The following is a 17991-nucleotide window of genomic DNA, read 5'->3' as shown; positions in this document are numbered from 1 at the left end:
ATATATTTTTAATAATCTCTTATGCTTTACTTAGCTAATTGCCGCTGCGCTAAGGGATTTCCTTTAGGCAAGGACTATCCTTATAGCTATTAATAGCTATAGATTAGTTAATATTACTATAAAAGGAGCTAATAGCTCGCTAAAGAAGCTATAGCTATATAATATAATATATTATAAGAAGTTTATAAGTAACTTAGTCTCCTTTATGAGGCTAAGAAAGCATAGCTTATAGTAAGATATAAGCCCTAGGAATAACTACCTAAGATAATTAAATTATAGCTTTTTATATTACCTTAAGGAGATATATAACTAATAGGTCCTTAAGCACTAATAGCTCGCTAAGGACATAGCGATAACTATAACTATAAAGCTATTAAAAATAACCTAGCACTTATTCCTCTATAGAGGAATAAATATATTATATATATAAAGAGATAACCTATTTAAGGAAATATAAACTATTAGTATTAATGCCTTAGTTATCTAGGCCCTAATATTATTTTATAATTACTAAACGCTATGCAAGGAGCTCGCCTAACCTTCGCCGAGTATATCTTAATGCATAAGTATAATTTATATACTTAAGGTAAAATAAAGAGATAAGTATAAAAAGCGCTAAGGGAGTCTCTTATGCTTGCCTCGCTAGGTAATTAGCTAGCTATTAACTTTTATAACTTTAAGCTAGGTTATATAAGGTTCTCCTCCGCGATAATAATTATATACTAGGCAACGAGCTATACCTAGGACTTCTACCTTATAGAGTAAATATCTAATATATTATCACTAATATTAGATAACTTCCTAGTAATATTATTAACCTAGTATGAGATCTAAGTAAAGAGGATTAAGACTAATAATAAGCTACTAAGGCACTTAGATATTACTTAATCACTAAGTACCCATGGGATTATTATTAAGCCTTTTAGCCTTAAATACTTAGGCCTAAAATAGGGGTATAGAGTATATAATAAGAGTTATTAAGACTAAAGCTTAATATATAAGAATTAAAGCTAACTTTCTAGAAGTCCTATAGCCTAAAATAATAACTTATATAATATACCTTTATAATTAAATACTAGCTACCTTTAGGGGTAAAAGTTATTATATAAGTTATTTTATTTATGCTTTTACCTTAGTGAGTGCTTGCCTCTCGCTTAGCTTAACCTCTTATACCTATAATCTTATAGATATAAGATATATATTATAATTAGTAATATATAATTAAGCCGCTAGTAAAAGAAAAGCTCATGCGCTAAGGGCTTAGCTAGGTTTCTTATTAGTTATATATTAAGCAATTTATATAAGATCTAAAATCTATTAAGAGATAAAGTATTTATAATATAAGATATTATCTTTAATAAGTATTAATACTTTAATAATAGCTTATTAAAGCTCACAAAGAGATTAAAGAAATAGACTTATATAATATATAATAATAAATTAATTAATTAATTAAGGCAAGTAAGAATATAAGAGTTATATAAGATATTAATAAAGAAAGAGATAATATAAAAGAGTATATTAATGCCTCTATAAATGCATAGTAAACCTTAAGTAATAACTCCTATATAAAGGTAAGATTTAAACCTATATTAACTCTGCTATAGTCTCTACTAATAGCTTTCTTTATAGCTATTAGTATAAGGGGTAATAATAAAAATAAAGGTAGCCCCTTTAGGGAAGAATCACCGAGGGAGTAAACTATATATTAAATATTATAAAAAGTCGCTTTTCTAATAGGCATAAAACCACGCAAGAGACTTAAGGATAACCCGCATAGAGCGTATTAGCCTAATTACCTAGTAGTAGCTATATAGAGTAAGTGCCTTAGAAACTTTAATAAGAGTATATTAGCCTATAAGGGCGATATGCTACTGCTTTAATAGTAAAGGCATGCTAGTAAAGATAAAAGCTAAGATAAGATAAGACTCTAGATAAAGGCATTAAGCACTCTTACTAAGAGAGTAGCTAGAAGCGCCCCTAAGAGCTTATTAAAAAAGAAAAAAGCTAGCCTAATTAGTACTCACTAGAGAAACCTCTATCCTCTCCTATCTAATAGTTAGCTAGTATAATACCCTTATAGGGATAAGTTTAAAGAAGTAAAAAGAGTTATTTATAGGGCTATAAGGTAGCTAGCTCCTAGGAGAAGGTTCCCTAAGCATATACCATAGGGCATTAAATCCTAAGATGCTATTAGGTTTATACCTATAAACTTAATAAGTATAAAAGGTTAACTAAGTTTAAGGCATAATTAATTATCTACGGTGACTAATAAGTAAGGGATCCCTAAGAGACCTATATAGTAATACTTATAGGAATATTATTTAAAATACTTATAGCTATTATAACACGCTTTAACTTAGAGCTACTTTAATATAATATTATAAATATATTTATATATATTAATATTAATAAAGTTATTTATATATAGATGCCGCTGGGTTACTAAGAGCATAGCGAGGTCTTATAATTAAGGAAAGCACTATATAGCCTAAGAAGGTTACTCTTACTTTAGCAATAGCACCTAGAGATTAAATTAAAGGCGATTAGCTTCTAAAGGGTCGCTGGCGAGAACTGCTATTAGCAGAAGGGAAGTATTATATTTTTTCTTTTTATATTAATAACTATATATTAGTATTTCGCCGAGAGCTCCGCGAAGCTGTGATAATAGCTATCTAAGCACTATAGTAATAATATTATCTTAAAGGCAGTTAAGACCTTTAATAGTTCCTAGGCATTAAAGTCATAAGAGATTATAGCTAATATAAGATCTAGCTCTTATAAGTAGTTTACTATAAGAAGGCAGCCCGAGGAATTAAGAGGTTAAGCCGAGAGCCTAGCGAAGGGCCGCTAACCTTAATAATAAAGGAAGAGCTTCTCCTATATAAAGGAATGGCATTAATATATAAAGTTTATAATTATTAGGTTAAGATTAGTAAGATCCTCTATGCCGCGGTGATAACTTAACTAGATATCGCCTTTGCATTGAGTTAGCTAGTAAGATTTAACTAGAATCTAGGTCCCTTATATTATAAGGCCGCGAATCATATACTTAGATACCTTAATAGCTTAAAGCACCTTTGCTTAGAGTTTGGCGTAATCCCTAGAGGACTAAATAATACCCTTAAAGTCGCCTTAGATATAAGCTTCGCTAATAACTCGCTAGACTATTAGAGCTCCTAAGCCTTTACTATAAAGCTATTTAGAGGGATAATCGCATAGAGAGCTAATAAGTAGATAATAATAATAACCTTAATAATAAAAGTAAAGCTCCTAGCCCTCTTAAGCATAGCAAAAGAAGTTATATTTATAAGCTAACTTATCTCTTCGCTTTAAATCTCTCTTCTTAATAAGCGCATATCTGCCGCATACTACATAAGCGCTCGCCAAAGCATTCTAATTATTTAAATCTAATATAATAATACTTAGATTATTTAACTTATTACTATAGAGCTCATATAGCTATAGATAAAGCTCTGCATATAGATATATATAATTACTAGCTTTAATAAGTAATCGCTAAAGGAAAGGTCTTAATTAACTATATACTATCTGCTTAGATAATAGCTAATAGATTAATAAAAAGCCTAGCTAAGGGGCCCTTTAGAATCTTTAGAAAATAATTAAATATAATAAATAAGAAGGAATTACTTAAGGAAAATTATCGCTAAGAGCTTACTAATAATAAGCAGCGACTAAAGAAGCTATTAATAAAGGAAGATCCGTGGGATTAATTAAATCATATATTAGAGAGCCCATCGAAGGCATTATAGGGTTAGGTTAGCCTAAAGGGCAGACCAAAGGGGGTGTGTTAAATGTGATAGCCTGCCACATGCCTTGAAGGGTGTCACGTAATGACACTAGGCTCAATTAGGAAGGCGCAGAAATCGCTCCTTCCCTTAGCGAGGCTTCGCCGAGGAACACAAGAAGAACAATAATTAAACACATCGTTACATTTAATAATTATCTCTATTTAATCAATTGATTCTTAACCACCTAGCATATCATAGTCTAATAAAGAGGCTAAAATCCTTCTTATACTTTAAGCCTATTAAAATATATTAAAACTAAGTCTTAGAGGTGCCGCAAAGCTCTACTAAGTTAAGCATTTAATACTATTTAACCGATATAATAGCATCCAAGCCTGAGTTAATACTATTCCTAATTCACGCCGACTATTTAATCTAGAGAAATAGATCCTTATTTACTTTATTTTTGACCTAGATTCGCGAGGATTTCCCCTGGCTTCATAGTATAAAGGAAATAGCTAATTAATTACTTACGACCGCGACGCGCCACTAGTTAGCGCGCGTTAGGCTTTAAACTTCGTTAGGCAATACCTAGACCTTAAGACGCGTTTTTTTTAGAAATATAACTACTAGAGAGCTAAGTGCAAAGATCTAGCTATTATCTATAATTAGTTTATGCTTATAGCGAATATAATCGCGAAGTATAGCATCTAATTAAATAATTTCTATAATATTAATAAGACTAGCTTTATAATAAGTATAATTTAGAGCGGAATAGTTATTATAGGCATAGATAGGCATAGAAAGCTAAAATTAGTATAGCCCGGAAACCGGGAATGGATTATAGTTATTTAGGCGATTAATGCGGATGGCTAAGCGATCGCGCCGTTTATCATCGGTGCCGGCCAATATTACCTCGCTAACTAGTACCGGGATAGTAACCTCCCGGGCGATTAGGCTATTGCAATGACTTAAAATAGCTAGACTAATAACGAGACCGGTCTTAAGTGGCTTAAGCACTTTGACCGGTATATAGCTAAGCGATTAAATAGTCGCTATTATCTTTAATCCTTAATAGCTATAAAAGTCACTATTTAATTAAATTTAAGAGATATTATAAGGAGAAGAAGATTATTAGGCTTTATATGCTACCTTATTTATCTCATATACTTTAGCCCCTTAATATTAAGTGCTTTAGTATGCTTAAGAATACTTATAGCTAAGAAATAAAGCATCTAATTAAATGCTTTATAACTTATATTTTAAAGACTAAGTTCTTTCTGGCCTTCTATGCTATATTTTAGGCCACTATGACGGAAAAGAATATTAAGTTAGCCTTTAGAGGAGCTAGGCTTATTCCTCTTGACCTAGAAAGTATAATCTTAAAGCTTAATATATAGCTATAGACTTTAATGCCAGCTTAAGGAGGTAATTAAATTATTAACCCCTTGGGTCTTAAAGACCCTAAAGACCATACTTAAGGCTTAATCTCAGTTAGATTACCTTAAGAGACGAGTTATAAGGCATAAAAGTAACTCCCTAGAGTTAATTTTAGAAGCTATATAGTCTTCTTCTAAGGAAATAAAGATAGTTATATATAAGGTTACCTTACTTAAGGCTAAGGTTAAAGAACTTAAATAGGCAAATAAGATATTAAGCTAGCGCTAGAGGGCAAAAGGACTTAATTATAAAAAAGAGGGGGTAATAATAGTATAAGGAAGGTAAGTAATTAATTAGATAGATATAAATGCATAGGTAGTAGTAGAATTGAGAAGTAGTAATTAAGGGAGGTTAGCGGACTAAGGGTTTGGTATTATAGTATCTATAGCAAGCCCGGTTATAATATAAGAATATATTAAGTAGTAATTAAGATATCTAGGGAAGAGTATAGTAAGTAATTTTAATTAATTAAATAATTTATTATATTTTTATAGTAATTTCTATCTTAAAGGTTAAAAAAGTATCTGGTTTGCTTGCTATCTAGCTCTATATATATATGTTATAAAGATTATATTAATTAGGCTTAGTAGATTAAGTTATTAAAAGCTCTTAGGGTTTTATTTATTTACCTAGTAGTTATATAAGCTTATATATAATTATTTTCTTATAAGCTAAATAATAATATTCTTTTTATTTATCTAGGTTTATTTAAGAATAATTTTATCTCTTTAATATATTATAATATAAAAAGACTTATTTCTTATAGTAATTATTAATATTTATATTTATATATATTATATATTTAATAATACTTAGCGAGGATATATTTACTTACTTAAGTATTTATAAAATAATAAAAATACGCAGTAGATATAGCTTATAAGTAAGAGTATTAATAATTATTTTATAATATAGATATTTATTATTAATAAGGGCTATTAAGTAATATTTTTAATTAATCCCTATATTAATATAAAAAGGTTAATTATTTATTTAATCCTCTAGCTCCTCTTACTTAGCTTAAGCCTATTAGTACTCTTAATAATAATAATTTTAATTAAGAGCTATTTATTTTTTAATTCCTCCGCTAAGGTTACCTTACTTAGGCTATTAGCTTTATCTTTATCGCTTAGGTCTTAGTCTCTCTTTTTCTTAGCTTACTCCTTATAGCCCTAGTTTTACACTTAGGCTTCTTTGCCTCTTCTAAGTCTTACTAGCTTCTTTAGTATTAAGTATAATAAGTAATAATATAGCTAACCTTATTATATTAATAATATTTCTACCTATCTAAGAGCTTTAATTTATATCTCTTAACCTTTATAAGTTCCTAATTTATATAATTAAATACCTTCTTTAATAGTAATAACCTCTATTTAGGTTATTCCTAGTTAGGGCTTAGGCCTTATCGCTACTCCTACTAATTACCTAGCTTTTAGTTATAAAAGCAAAGCTCTTCTAAGTTAGCCCTAAGGCTTTATAGCATATTAATAAAAGAGGGATATATCTTTAACAAACTAAGCTAGCCTATAAGGTAAAAATAGAGCTCTTAGTTAATTATATGCTTAAGGGCATTAATCCGCACTAAGTCTACCTAGCTAGCTCTTTTTATCTATAAGCTCTCTTTTAAACTTAGAGAGAAAAAATATAAAACTCTTCTTATCTCCTTATCTTATTATCTCTAACTAGCTAAAAGCTTATTATTTAATATTTAAGTCCTTATAATAACTAGCTAAGTATATTATAAATTTACTTAGCTTAAATTACTAATTTAAGCCTTCTTTTTTAAAGAAAGCTAATATATATAATAAGCATATATCACATACAAGTATATATCATACTTTTCCCTCTTATACCTAACTTTTTATTTAATTAATTAATTCTTTAACTATTAAATATATTAGACCTAAATACTAAGGCTAAAACTCTTCTTACTCTTTAAGCACTTCAGAATAACCTAAAACTAAGTATCTAATACGCTATAAACCTCTATAGGATCTCTAAGCATAGGCTACGTCGCCGGCAAAATAGCATTTAATCGCGACATAATTAGATCCCCTAATCACGTCGACTATCTAATCTTAAGGAATAGATTATTATTTACTTTATTCTTAACCTAGACTTATAAGGATTTCCCCCTTAACTGCATGGTATAAAAGAAATAGCTAATTAATTACTTACTAACTACGACGCGCTACTAATTAGTATATATTAGGCTTATAACTTTATTAGATAATACCTAGAGCTTAAGATGCGTTTTTTTTAAAAATATAATTACTAGAGAGCTAAATACAAAGATCTAGCTATTATTTATAACTAGTTTATACTTATAGTAAATATAATCGCGAAGTATAATATCTAATTAGATAATCTCTATAATATTAATAAGACTAGCTTTATAATAAGTATGATTTAGAGCGGAATAGTTATTATAGGCATAGAAAGGTATAGAAAGCTAAAATCGATATAGCCTAGAAACCAAGAATAAATTACGGTTATCTAGGCGATTAATATAAATAGCTAAGTAATCCCGCTATTTATTATTAGTGCGGGCTAATATTACCTCGCTAACTAGTACTAAGAAAGTAACCTCCTAGGTGATTAAGCTATTATAATGACTTAAAATAGCTAGACTAATAATAAGACCAGGCTTAAGTGGCTTAAGTACTTTGATTAATATATAGCTAAGCGATTAAATAGTCGCTATTATCTTTTAATTCTTAATAGCTATAAAAGTTATTACTTTATTAAATTTAAGAGATATTATAAGGAAAATAAGATTATTAGGCTTTATATATTACCTTATTTATCTTATTTACTTTAGCCACTTAATATTAGGTGCTTTAGCGTGCTTAAAAATACTTATAATTAAGAAATAAAGCTTTTAATTAAATACTCTATAACCTATGTTTTAAAGACTAAGTTCTTTCTAGCCTTTTATATTATATTTTAGGCTATTATAATAAAAAAAAATATTAAATTAGCCTTTAGAAGAGCTAGGCTTATTTCTCTTAACCTAGAAAGTATAGTCTTAAAGCTTAATATATAGCTATAGACTTTAATGCCGCCTAAGGAGGTAGCTAAACTGTTGACCCTTGGGTCTTAAAGACCTTAAAGACTATGCTTAAGGCTTAATCTTAATTAAATTACCTCGAGAGGTAAGTAAAAGATATAAAAGTAGCTCCTAGAGTTAATTCTAAAAGCTATATAGTCTTTTTCTAAGGGAATAAAAATAGTTATATATAAGGTTGCCTTACTTAAGGCTAGGGTTAAAAAACTTAAATAAGTAAATAAGATACTAAGCTAGCGCTAAAGAGTAAAAAGGACTTAATTATAAAAAAGAGGGGTAATAATAATAAAAAAAGAAAAGTAAGTAATTAATTAAATAAATATTAATATATAGGTAATAGCTAAATTATTAAGGAGTAGTAGTTAAGGGAGGTTAGTATAACTAAGAGTTTAGCATTATAGTATTTATAATAAGCCTAGTTATAATATAAAAATATATTAGGTAGTAATTAAGATATCTAGAGAAGAGTATAATAAGTAATTTTAATTAATAAAATAATTTATAGTATTTTATTATAATTTTTATCTTAAAGATATAAGAAAAGTATAATATATACTTATATATAATATATACTTATTATATATATTAAGGTTAAAGAACTTAAATAAGTAAATAAGATATTAAGTTAGTATTAAAAGTAAAAAGACTTAATTATAAAAAGAGAGGTAATAATAATAAAAAGGAAAATAAGTAATTAATTAAATAAATATTAATATATAAGTAATAGCTAAATTATTAAGAAGTAGTAATTAAGGAGGTTAATATAACTAAGAGTTTAATATTATAATATCTATAATAAGCCTAGTTATAATATAAGAATATATTAAGTAATAATTAAGATATCTAAGAAAAATATAATAAGTAATTTTAATTAATAAATAATTTATAATATTTTTATTATAATTTTTTATTTTAAAATATAAAAATATAATATATATAATAAGTATATATTATTATAACTAGAGTATTATACCTTTTGCCCTCTTAAGCTACTTTTTATTTAATTATAATTTTTATTATTTAATATATATAACTTATATCCTAAATAAATATATCCTAAAATCCTTAATCTCTTTTTATTAATTAATTAATTCTTAACTACTAAATATATTTAAATTTAATAAAAGGAATATACTTCTTAAAAATTATATATCTAATATATTATATTAATCTATAATATCTGCCTTAAAAAGCTAGGTCGCCGCTAAAAGGCATATAATCTCAACGCGATTAAATTCCTAAATTATATAAATTATTTAATCTAGAGAAATAAATTATTATTTAGTTTATTCTTAACCTAGATTTATAAGGATTTCCCCATGACTATATAGTATTAAAGAAATAGCTAACTAATTACTCGCTGACCGCGATGCACTACCTATTAGTAAGCGCTGGGCTTCTAACTTTATTAAGCGGCACCTAGACCTTAAGACGCGTTTTTTTTAGAAATATAACTACTAGAGAGCTAAGTGCGAAGATCTAGCTATTATCTATAACTAGTTTATACTTATAGTAAATATAATCGCGAAGTATAATATTTAATTAAAAGATATCTATAACTTTAATAAGACTAGCTTTATAATAGGTATAATTTAAAGCGAAATAGTTATTATAGGCATAGATAGGCATAAAAAGCTAAAATTAGTATAGCCTAGAAACTAGGAATAGATTATAGTTATCTAAGTGATTAATATAGAAGGCTAGGCGATCCCGCCGTTTATTATTAGTGCGGGCTAATATTACCTTGCTAACTAGTACCGAGAAAGCAACCTCCCGGGCGATTAGGCTATTACGATGACCTAAAATGGCTAGATAGATAATAAGACTAGTCTAGAGTGGCTAAAGCACTTTGACTAGTATATAACTAATTAATTAATTAGTTCTTATTATCTCTTAATCCTTAATAGCTATAAAAGTTATTATTTTATTAATTTTAAGAGATATTACTAGGATAATAATATTATTACGCTTTATATACCGCCTTATTTATCTTATTTACTTTAGCCCCTTAATATTAAGTACTTTAGTATGCTTAAGAGCGCTTATAGTTAAGAAATAAAGCATTTAATTAAATGCTTTATAACCTATATTTTAAAGACTAAGTTCTTTTTAGCCTTTTATATTATATTTTAGGCCACTATAATAAAAAAAAATATTAAGTTAGCCTTTAGAGAAGCTAAGCTTATTTCTCTTAACCTAGAAAGTATAGTCTTAAAGCTTAATATATAGCTATAGACTCTAATGCCTACTAAGGAGGTAATTAAACCCTTAACCCCTTAGGTCTTAAAGACCTTAAAGATTATACTTAAGGCTTAATCTTAGTTAAAATACCTTAAGATATAAGTTAAAAGGCATAAAAGTAGCTCCCTAGAGTTAATTTTAAAAGCTATATAATCTTTTTCTAAGGGAATAAAAATAATTATATATAAGGTTATCTTACTTAAGGCTAGGATTAAAGATCTTAAATAAGTAAATAAGATATTAAGTTAGCGCTAGAGGGTAAAAAGGACTAAATTATAGAAAAGAGGGGTAATAATAATAAAAAAAGGAAGGTAAGTAATTAATTAAATAGATATTAATGCGCAGGTAGTGGCTAAATTATCGCGGAGTAGTAATTAAGGGAGGTTAGCGTAACTAAGGGTTTAGCATTATAATATCTACGGTAAGCCTAGTTATAATATAAGAACCTATTAGGTAGTAATTAAGATATCTAGGGAAGAGTATAGTAAGTAGTTTTAATTAATTAAATAGTTTATAGTATTTTTATAGTAATTTCTAATATAAAGGGTAAAGATTTTTAAGATATATACTTATCTAGGATATAAGCTTATTATATATATTATGCCTTATATCTATAGGATTATAGGTATAAGAGGTTAGGCTAAGTAAGAGAGAAGTACTTACTAAGATAAAAGTATAAATAAAATAACTTATATAATAACTTTTACCCCCTAGAAGTAATAGGTATTTAATTATAAAGGTATATTATATAAGTTATTATTTTAGGCTATAGGGCTTCTAGAAAGTTAGCTTTAATTCTTATATATTAAGCTTTAGTCTTAATAATTCTTATTATATGCTTTATACCCTTATTTTAGACTTAAGTATTTAAGGCTAAAGGCTTAATAATAATCCTATAAGTACTTAATAATTAAGTAATATCTAGGTGCCTTAATAGCTTATTATTAGTTTTAATCCTCTTTGCTTTAATCTTATATTAAGTTAATAATATTATAAAGAAATTATCTAGTATTAGTAATAATATATTAAATATTTACTTTATAAAGTAAAAGTCCTAAGTATAGTGAGTTGGGGGAAAAAGGTACTAAGCCATTTTAGGCCATTGGGCAATTTCTTATATATAGAAAAAGGTCAGAGACTAGTTGCCTTCGGCTATTAGCATTATTATTACTGTCGTCATAGTCAACGAGAAAGGAGCAGCTTTTGGGCTCTTTCTCTAACTAAATTTTCATTGTTATTAATTGATTAATTGCCCTTACTGTTTTATATTATGTTTACCTCACTAAGAAGCGTATAAGATCCCTATTTTAAAAATCCCCTAAAAAAGGTCACAAAGCGTTCAACCTCGCTGTGGTTGGTGTGTTCTGTTTCTCTAACAAAATAGCTTATTACCTAATATATAATTATTATTATAAAAGAAAACCCTATATAGCTTTATTTAAAGTTATAAAAGTTAATAGCTAATTAATTACCTAGTGAGGCTAACGCGAGAGAGTCTCTTAGTGCTCTTTATACTTATCTCTTTATCTTACCTTAGGCATATAAGTTATACTTATATATTAGAATACACTTAGCAAAGGTTAAGTAAGCGCCTCGCATAGTATTTAATAGCTATAAAATAATATTAGGGCCTAGGTAGCTAAGGTATTAATACTATTACTTTATATCTCCTTAGATTAATTATCTCTTTATATATATAATATACTTATTCCTCTACGGAGGAATAAGCGCTAGGTTATTTTTTAGTAGCTTTATAGTTATAATTATCGCCGCGTCTTCGGCGAGCTATTAGTACTCGAGGACCTATTAATTATATATCTCTTTAAGGTAATATAAGAAGCTATAATCTAATCTTCTTAAGTAATTATTCCCGGGGCTTATATCCCACTATAGGCCGCGCTTTCTTAGCCTTATAAAGGAGACTAAGTTACTTATGAATTTCTCGCAATATACTATATTATATAGCCGCAGCTTCTTCGGCGAGCTATTAGCTCCCTTTATAGTGATATTAATAGATCTATAGCTATTAATAGCTATAGGGATTATTCCTGCCCATAGGAAGTCCCCTGGCGCGGCAGCGGTTAGCTAAGTAAAGCGCGAGAGATTATTAAAGATATATATTATAGCTCCTAAGTCAAGGATAGCTAAGTTCTTTAGGGCATATATTAACTATTATGAGGAGTAGAAGGTAGCTTAAGCCTTTCCTTAGCATCTACTAGTTAGTTACTTTAATATACTTAATCTCTTTACTTTTCTAACTTATTCTATAAGTGAGTTATTAGCGATAAGTCACCGATTAATACTCTTCTAGACTATCTCATTAGGGTTCCACTAATATAGTCTTTTATTCTTAATAATATAGAAGCAGCCTAATAAGGGGTAAGGGCTATAATAGGCCTTGTATTTACCCCCTTTCTCTTCTCTTTCGCTTTATTCGCGTTTAATAAGGCGACTACTGCTTTGGCTGTCTCTTAGCGTGCCCTCGTGGACTAATAGGCTACGCGGATTCTATCCTCTTAGCGCTTCTTAATGGCCTCTTCTGTGCCTTCCTCTTCTATAGAGGTTATTCCTTTCTTAGTTATTATTTGTATCTTTAATACTCTTAGTTATATTAATTAGCGAGCCTTTAGCGATAATAGGACTAAATACTCCCTTCGCGGCCTTTCCGCGAGCTATTAGGTAATTATTTGCGATGCTATTTAGGAAAAATTATATATCTTATAATACCTCTAATAGTATAAGGGTATTCTTTCTTATCTCTATTAGGTATAATAAGTAATAGAAATAGATCTAGGTCTTATAATAGCTTTAGCTAAGAGCCTATATAAAGTTAGTAAACTATAGGCTTACCTCTTTTAAGTCCTTAAACCCTACTTTAAGGAGCTTATTATATGCTTAATCTTATTTATTTAGCTAATCTTTTATTTCTTTTTTTATTAATAATCTCTCTTAGTAAGGGATTACGAGGGTATTAATATATTCTTAGCGGGCTTATATCTTATGGTTAAGTAGGTTAATACCTAAATATAGCTTTAATAAGGCATACTACTTATTAATATCTTTCTCCGCGGTATAATATTAGCAAAGGTACTCTAAGCTCATAGTCTTATATATCTATTCTTATAGGTTATTAATCTTTTTTATAAGGAGCTTATAATCCTTTTATTTAGCACTATATTCCGCGGTTAACGCGGTCTAAATCGCGATATTATCGACGTAGAGCTCTATGACGCTCGCAGCGCTCACACTCGCTAACTAATTGCCGGTAGAGGTTCTCTTACTAAATTAATTAATCTAGGGCTTTATTAGAGCCACCATAGCTTTAGCGAGGGTTTAATAATTACTTCCCGATATTTCTAGGTTAATATAATCCTAGAGTTAGGCGCGCTTAGCTTTAGACTTAAACTAGTTATCCCAGAGGGTCTAATCTACGGCGATATATAGGCTAAGCTTCGCTAAGGATTCAATAAAGAGCATCTTCCTTCAATAATTAATAAATTAATTGCGTAAGTAGCTAGTATTCTAATTATTAATTATCAAATATAATGATATATTATCTTATTATTCTCTATGTGTTTCTCGGCGAAGCCTCGCAAAGGGGAAGGCGCATTTCTGCGACTTCCCAATTGAGCCTAGTGTTATTACATGACACCCTTCAAGGCATATTGCAGGCTGTCACATTTGACAATTATATTAAAACTTGATATATAGCTATGGACTTTAACGCCGGTTAAGGAAGAGGTTAGCTTACCTAGGCCTTAGGTCTCTAAGACCCTAAAGACTATCCTCAAGGCTACTTCTTAGACTAAATACCTTAAGAGATAAATTAGAAGGCATTAAAGTAGCTCTCTAGCCTCTATTCTAGAGGCACTTAAGTTATTTTCTAAGGGAATAAAGGCAATAATATATTAAATAGTATTATTAAGGTCTAAGCATTAAATTCTTTAATAGTTAAATAAGACCCTTAGTAAGCGGCATAGAGTAAAAAAGACCCGCCTATAAAATAAAGGAAAAATAACTATAGATAAGAGTAGGGAAGCTATTAGTTAAATAGATATTAATATATAAGGAGTGGCTAAATTATTAAGAAGTGGCGATTAAGGCGGGTCGGCGCGATTAAAGGAAAGCTACTATGAAATATATAGTAAGGCTAGTTATAATAGAAGAATATATTAAATTATTATTTATATATCTAGGGAAAAGGATAGTAATTAAGGTTAATTAATTAAATACTTTATTATATTTTAATCTTTAATCTAGTCTTAAAGACTAAGATTTTTAGGATACTCGCTTATATGAGATACTCGCTTGTGGAGCATATTACTTATAAATGGACTTGTTTAATTGCGCGAAACACAAGCAAACAGTAAAAGAAAGGCTTTTAAGAGATAATTGCTGCCAAAGGGAAGAATAAACATGAGAAACGAGGCACTCTGCGTAACAGGCTTTATTCCACGCGGTACCCTTTGCTATTACCGGAAAAAGTGCGTGTAGATCCTCGAGTTTTCGTGAACTTCCATCTCCTGAGTGTATAGTCAGCTCCTGAGCTCACTGCCATGATAGCGGGACTGAGCGTACCATCTTGAAAGCGTTGATCTCCTCCTTGATTTGCCTGGCCAGCATGGGAGTCATCAGGTTCCACGTCACTACCTCACCGCGGCGGTCGTACTCTTGGCTAGGCCAAGTATCGTAGAATACGATATGTGGTAAGAAGGTTGCGTTACGCTTAACCGATCTATGAGGCGTGTCCTGGCGCAGATTGGGAGCAGTCATAAAGCAGTTCTTGCTGCTAATCACAGTTGAGACTATTGTTCGATGCCCCTGAAACTTATCGTTCCGGGGGCTTGGAGACCTTGAGTTGGTCAAGATGGCGGGGACACTGGGGTGATCGAGTTCAAGTGAAGCATCTACTGGACGAGTACAAGGGCGTGGGGAACCTGGGGCTAGCATCAATATTGGTTTGAGGAGCGCTCTGACATAGAGGCTGTACGTACGCTTCAACATTCTTTCGCTGACTGCAGCCAAGAATTTCTTTCGTTCCCTGCCGCCGCCAACAGCACTCCTGTGGGACTTGGAGTCAATGCCGGAGCTACCCAGGCGTTGGGAAACCTTATCACCCAGATTCGTGTCGATCGGGCTACTCTCGGGGTGGGGGAACTTGTTCGTCGACTTGAGTCTGACTGTGATATTAACTCGCTCGGTTTCTTCCTCAACAGTAATCATCGGCGCGGCAATCTGGCCAGCTTCAGGAGCAGGCCAATCAGCAAAAGCAACACTGACAACCGATTTGGGTTGGAAAATCCTGGCCAATGAGCGACTGCTCTTATTCATGACATGGCTCATTTTGCGGAGCATGATAGAAGCCGAAGATGCTGTAGACGAGATGGAATAGGCATCAGCTGAATCGCCGAAATATCCACCGTCATGTGTACTGCGCCCAACACCTACTGCCTCGGGTGGGATATTCACAAACTCGGCGTCATGGGACGATGCGACGGGGCTATAAGTCACCCGGGATGGATAGGAGTGACTGCTGCAGCTTGGATTATTGCTCTGGGAGGTGTTGAGGTGTGAGTGCGCAGCGGGGGGAGTTTGTGGGCTCCTAGCCTTGTCACGAGACGATTTGGGGGAGTCGACACCGTACATGCTTTGCCGCTCTCGCTGGCTGGGGCCGTTTACAGGCGGCTGAGGGGGCAGCTGCCTGTTCGTTGCGGGCCCCATGGCATTGTAGGAGTTGTTGGATCGCTTTGGAGCTGCGGAATTCTCATGTAGTGTCGTGTAATAACGTTGCCCCGCGGTTGGCATTCCTTTGTTGGGAAGAATGGCATCTCGAAAGCGGCTATGCTGGCTCGGTTGGGGGCTCGCAGCCCGCCTATACCTGTCATGGGTAGCCTCGCCTTGAGAAGTTGGAGAGAAGGACTGCCGGGCAGGGCCCGCGGGAAAACCGAGCTCAGTTCGGGGAGAGGGAACATGGCGCGGACCCTTCTGGACGATTCCCATGCCATTATTGTATGCAAAACTCCCCACCAAGGAGTCGGGTCGACGGCCATCATAGTTTGCGTCGGGATCATGGTGTCGGTCAAGGCTCTTCGACTGCCAGGACTCTCTGTGTTTCAACGTCAGGGTGCCTGTGGACGCGGATAGCTGGACAGGGGCTAAGTCGTCGTGGTATCCAGTGGGAGTGCCCGCGCGATATTGAGGAGCTAGAGGCTGTCCTCCAACATACTGCTGACTATTCTGGCCTCGTCTTGTGGAAAGCAGGCCTGTAGCCGACGTTGGTCGAGTCGGAAGTGTCACATCCGCTTCACTCTGCTGGGAGTAGGTATGTGCCAGGACAATCATACTTTGCACTGGCATATCCTGCGGGGTTGGGCGGTCGCTGAAGGCCATCTTCACGAAAGCTGTACGTGAATTCGTGTCATCGGTTGGTGGTTCGGGGGCTGATGTATTGTGGAGGGAAGAAATTCGGAGCGCGCCCTACTCGGGCAAGGTAGGGCAGAAGCAACGGCTATGCTAATGTTAGCACGCTATGTCCTGGAGAAATGTAACTGAGAGCGAGCCACGAATAAGGCGACGATGAATCGCAAATACTGGAGGGGGCTGAGTAAAATGCTGAGCGCACACCTAGACCCTCCCGGTAACATGGGTACAGACGACGACGTCCCCTGAGATACCCGCTGAAGTTACTGTCGAAAATACGCACCGCATGCCAACTATATCAACTTTGAAGGCTAAAGCTGGTTTGCTTGATCGTTTCCTAGGTTGAGGTTGATCTAGTTGAGCATATAAATGATAGCCCGTTAAAAGCCTTGGCTAGAAAACAGCGCTACCCAGACGGGAATTGAGGTTATCCTGGCGGCTTCTTGAGTAACAAGACGCCCTTTGTCCCGGCAGGGTTGAGGATGGGTTGGTTATTATTAGAAAATACGTGCCGTGGAGGGCATGGGAGAGTTTGAGTGCGGACAAGAGTCGTCGAGCGGACTGAGCTCGAGAGGCACCGTCCGCTCGAATACAGTATGGGTAGCTCGCCAACAAAATTTAGAGGGACAGTTGTGGCAGGTGGGAAACACCAAGATGAGCTAGAAGTGGGCCATCGGGCCATGGCAGCGAAGAGGATAAGATTAGGTCGGGATGCGCCGGATAATCCAGATGGTCTACCAAAGAAAAGCATCGAATTCAGTTTAGGAATAAGCCACAAACACATTAGAACCTCGCTGCCTCGTCTTCAGCGGCCCCTCAAGAGTGTAATTGCTTGGCGGCATTGGTGAGGACCAAGCCCAGCACGCGTCCCCCTTTCAACAATCTGTTTACTTCGGAGTATAATCAACTAGTGACCTTGAGGTTTTACACTGGAGGGCCCACCGGATCCGAGGCTGCCACACTCTGCATGCGAGGATTACACCCCTGTAACCTGTCTAATGATCCCTGTTCAGCTGAAGCAGGGCGTGTCTGTCACGTGGGAAACGTTGGGACTACGGCCCTTCGTTTTTTCAC

General features: G+C 32.9%; 1 protein-coding gene across 1 annotated transcript; it reads right to left on the bottom strand.

Moving 5' to 3' along the window:
- Window positions 1-14969: 14969 nt before the first annotated feature.
- Window positions 14970-15852, bottom strand: LRP88_09468 (uncharacterized protein; the record flags this gene model as incomplete). Its single annotated transcript, XM_083245954.1, has 3 exons — window positions 14970-15020; window positions 15076-15434; window positions 15492-15852. 3 exons carry the CDS (start codon window positions 15850-15852, stop codon window positions 14970-14972), a joined length of 771 nt encoding a protein of 256 aa, XP_083097067.1.
- Between the last annotated feature and the right edge of the window lie 2139 nt (window positions 15853-17991).

The sequence above is a fragment of the Fusarium phalaenopsidis genome (genome assembly GCF_050370095.1).
Source record: "Fusarium phalaenopsidis strain FUZ10S chromosome Unknown contig_32304, whole genome shotgun sequence".
Taxonomy (NCBI): Eukaryota; Fungi; Ascomycota; class Sordariomycetes; order Hypocreales; family Nectriaceae; genus Fusarium; species Fusarium phalaenopsidis.
Note: the sequence above shows the minus strand (reverse complement) of the source record. Positions and strands in the feature narration are given on the sequence as shown.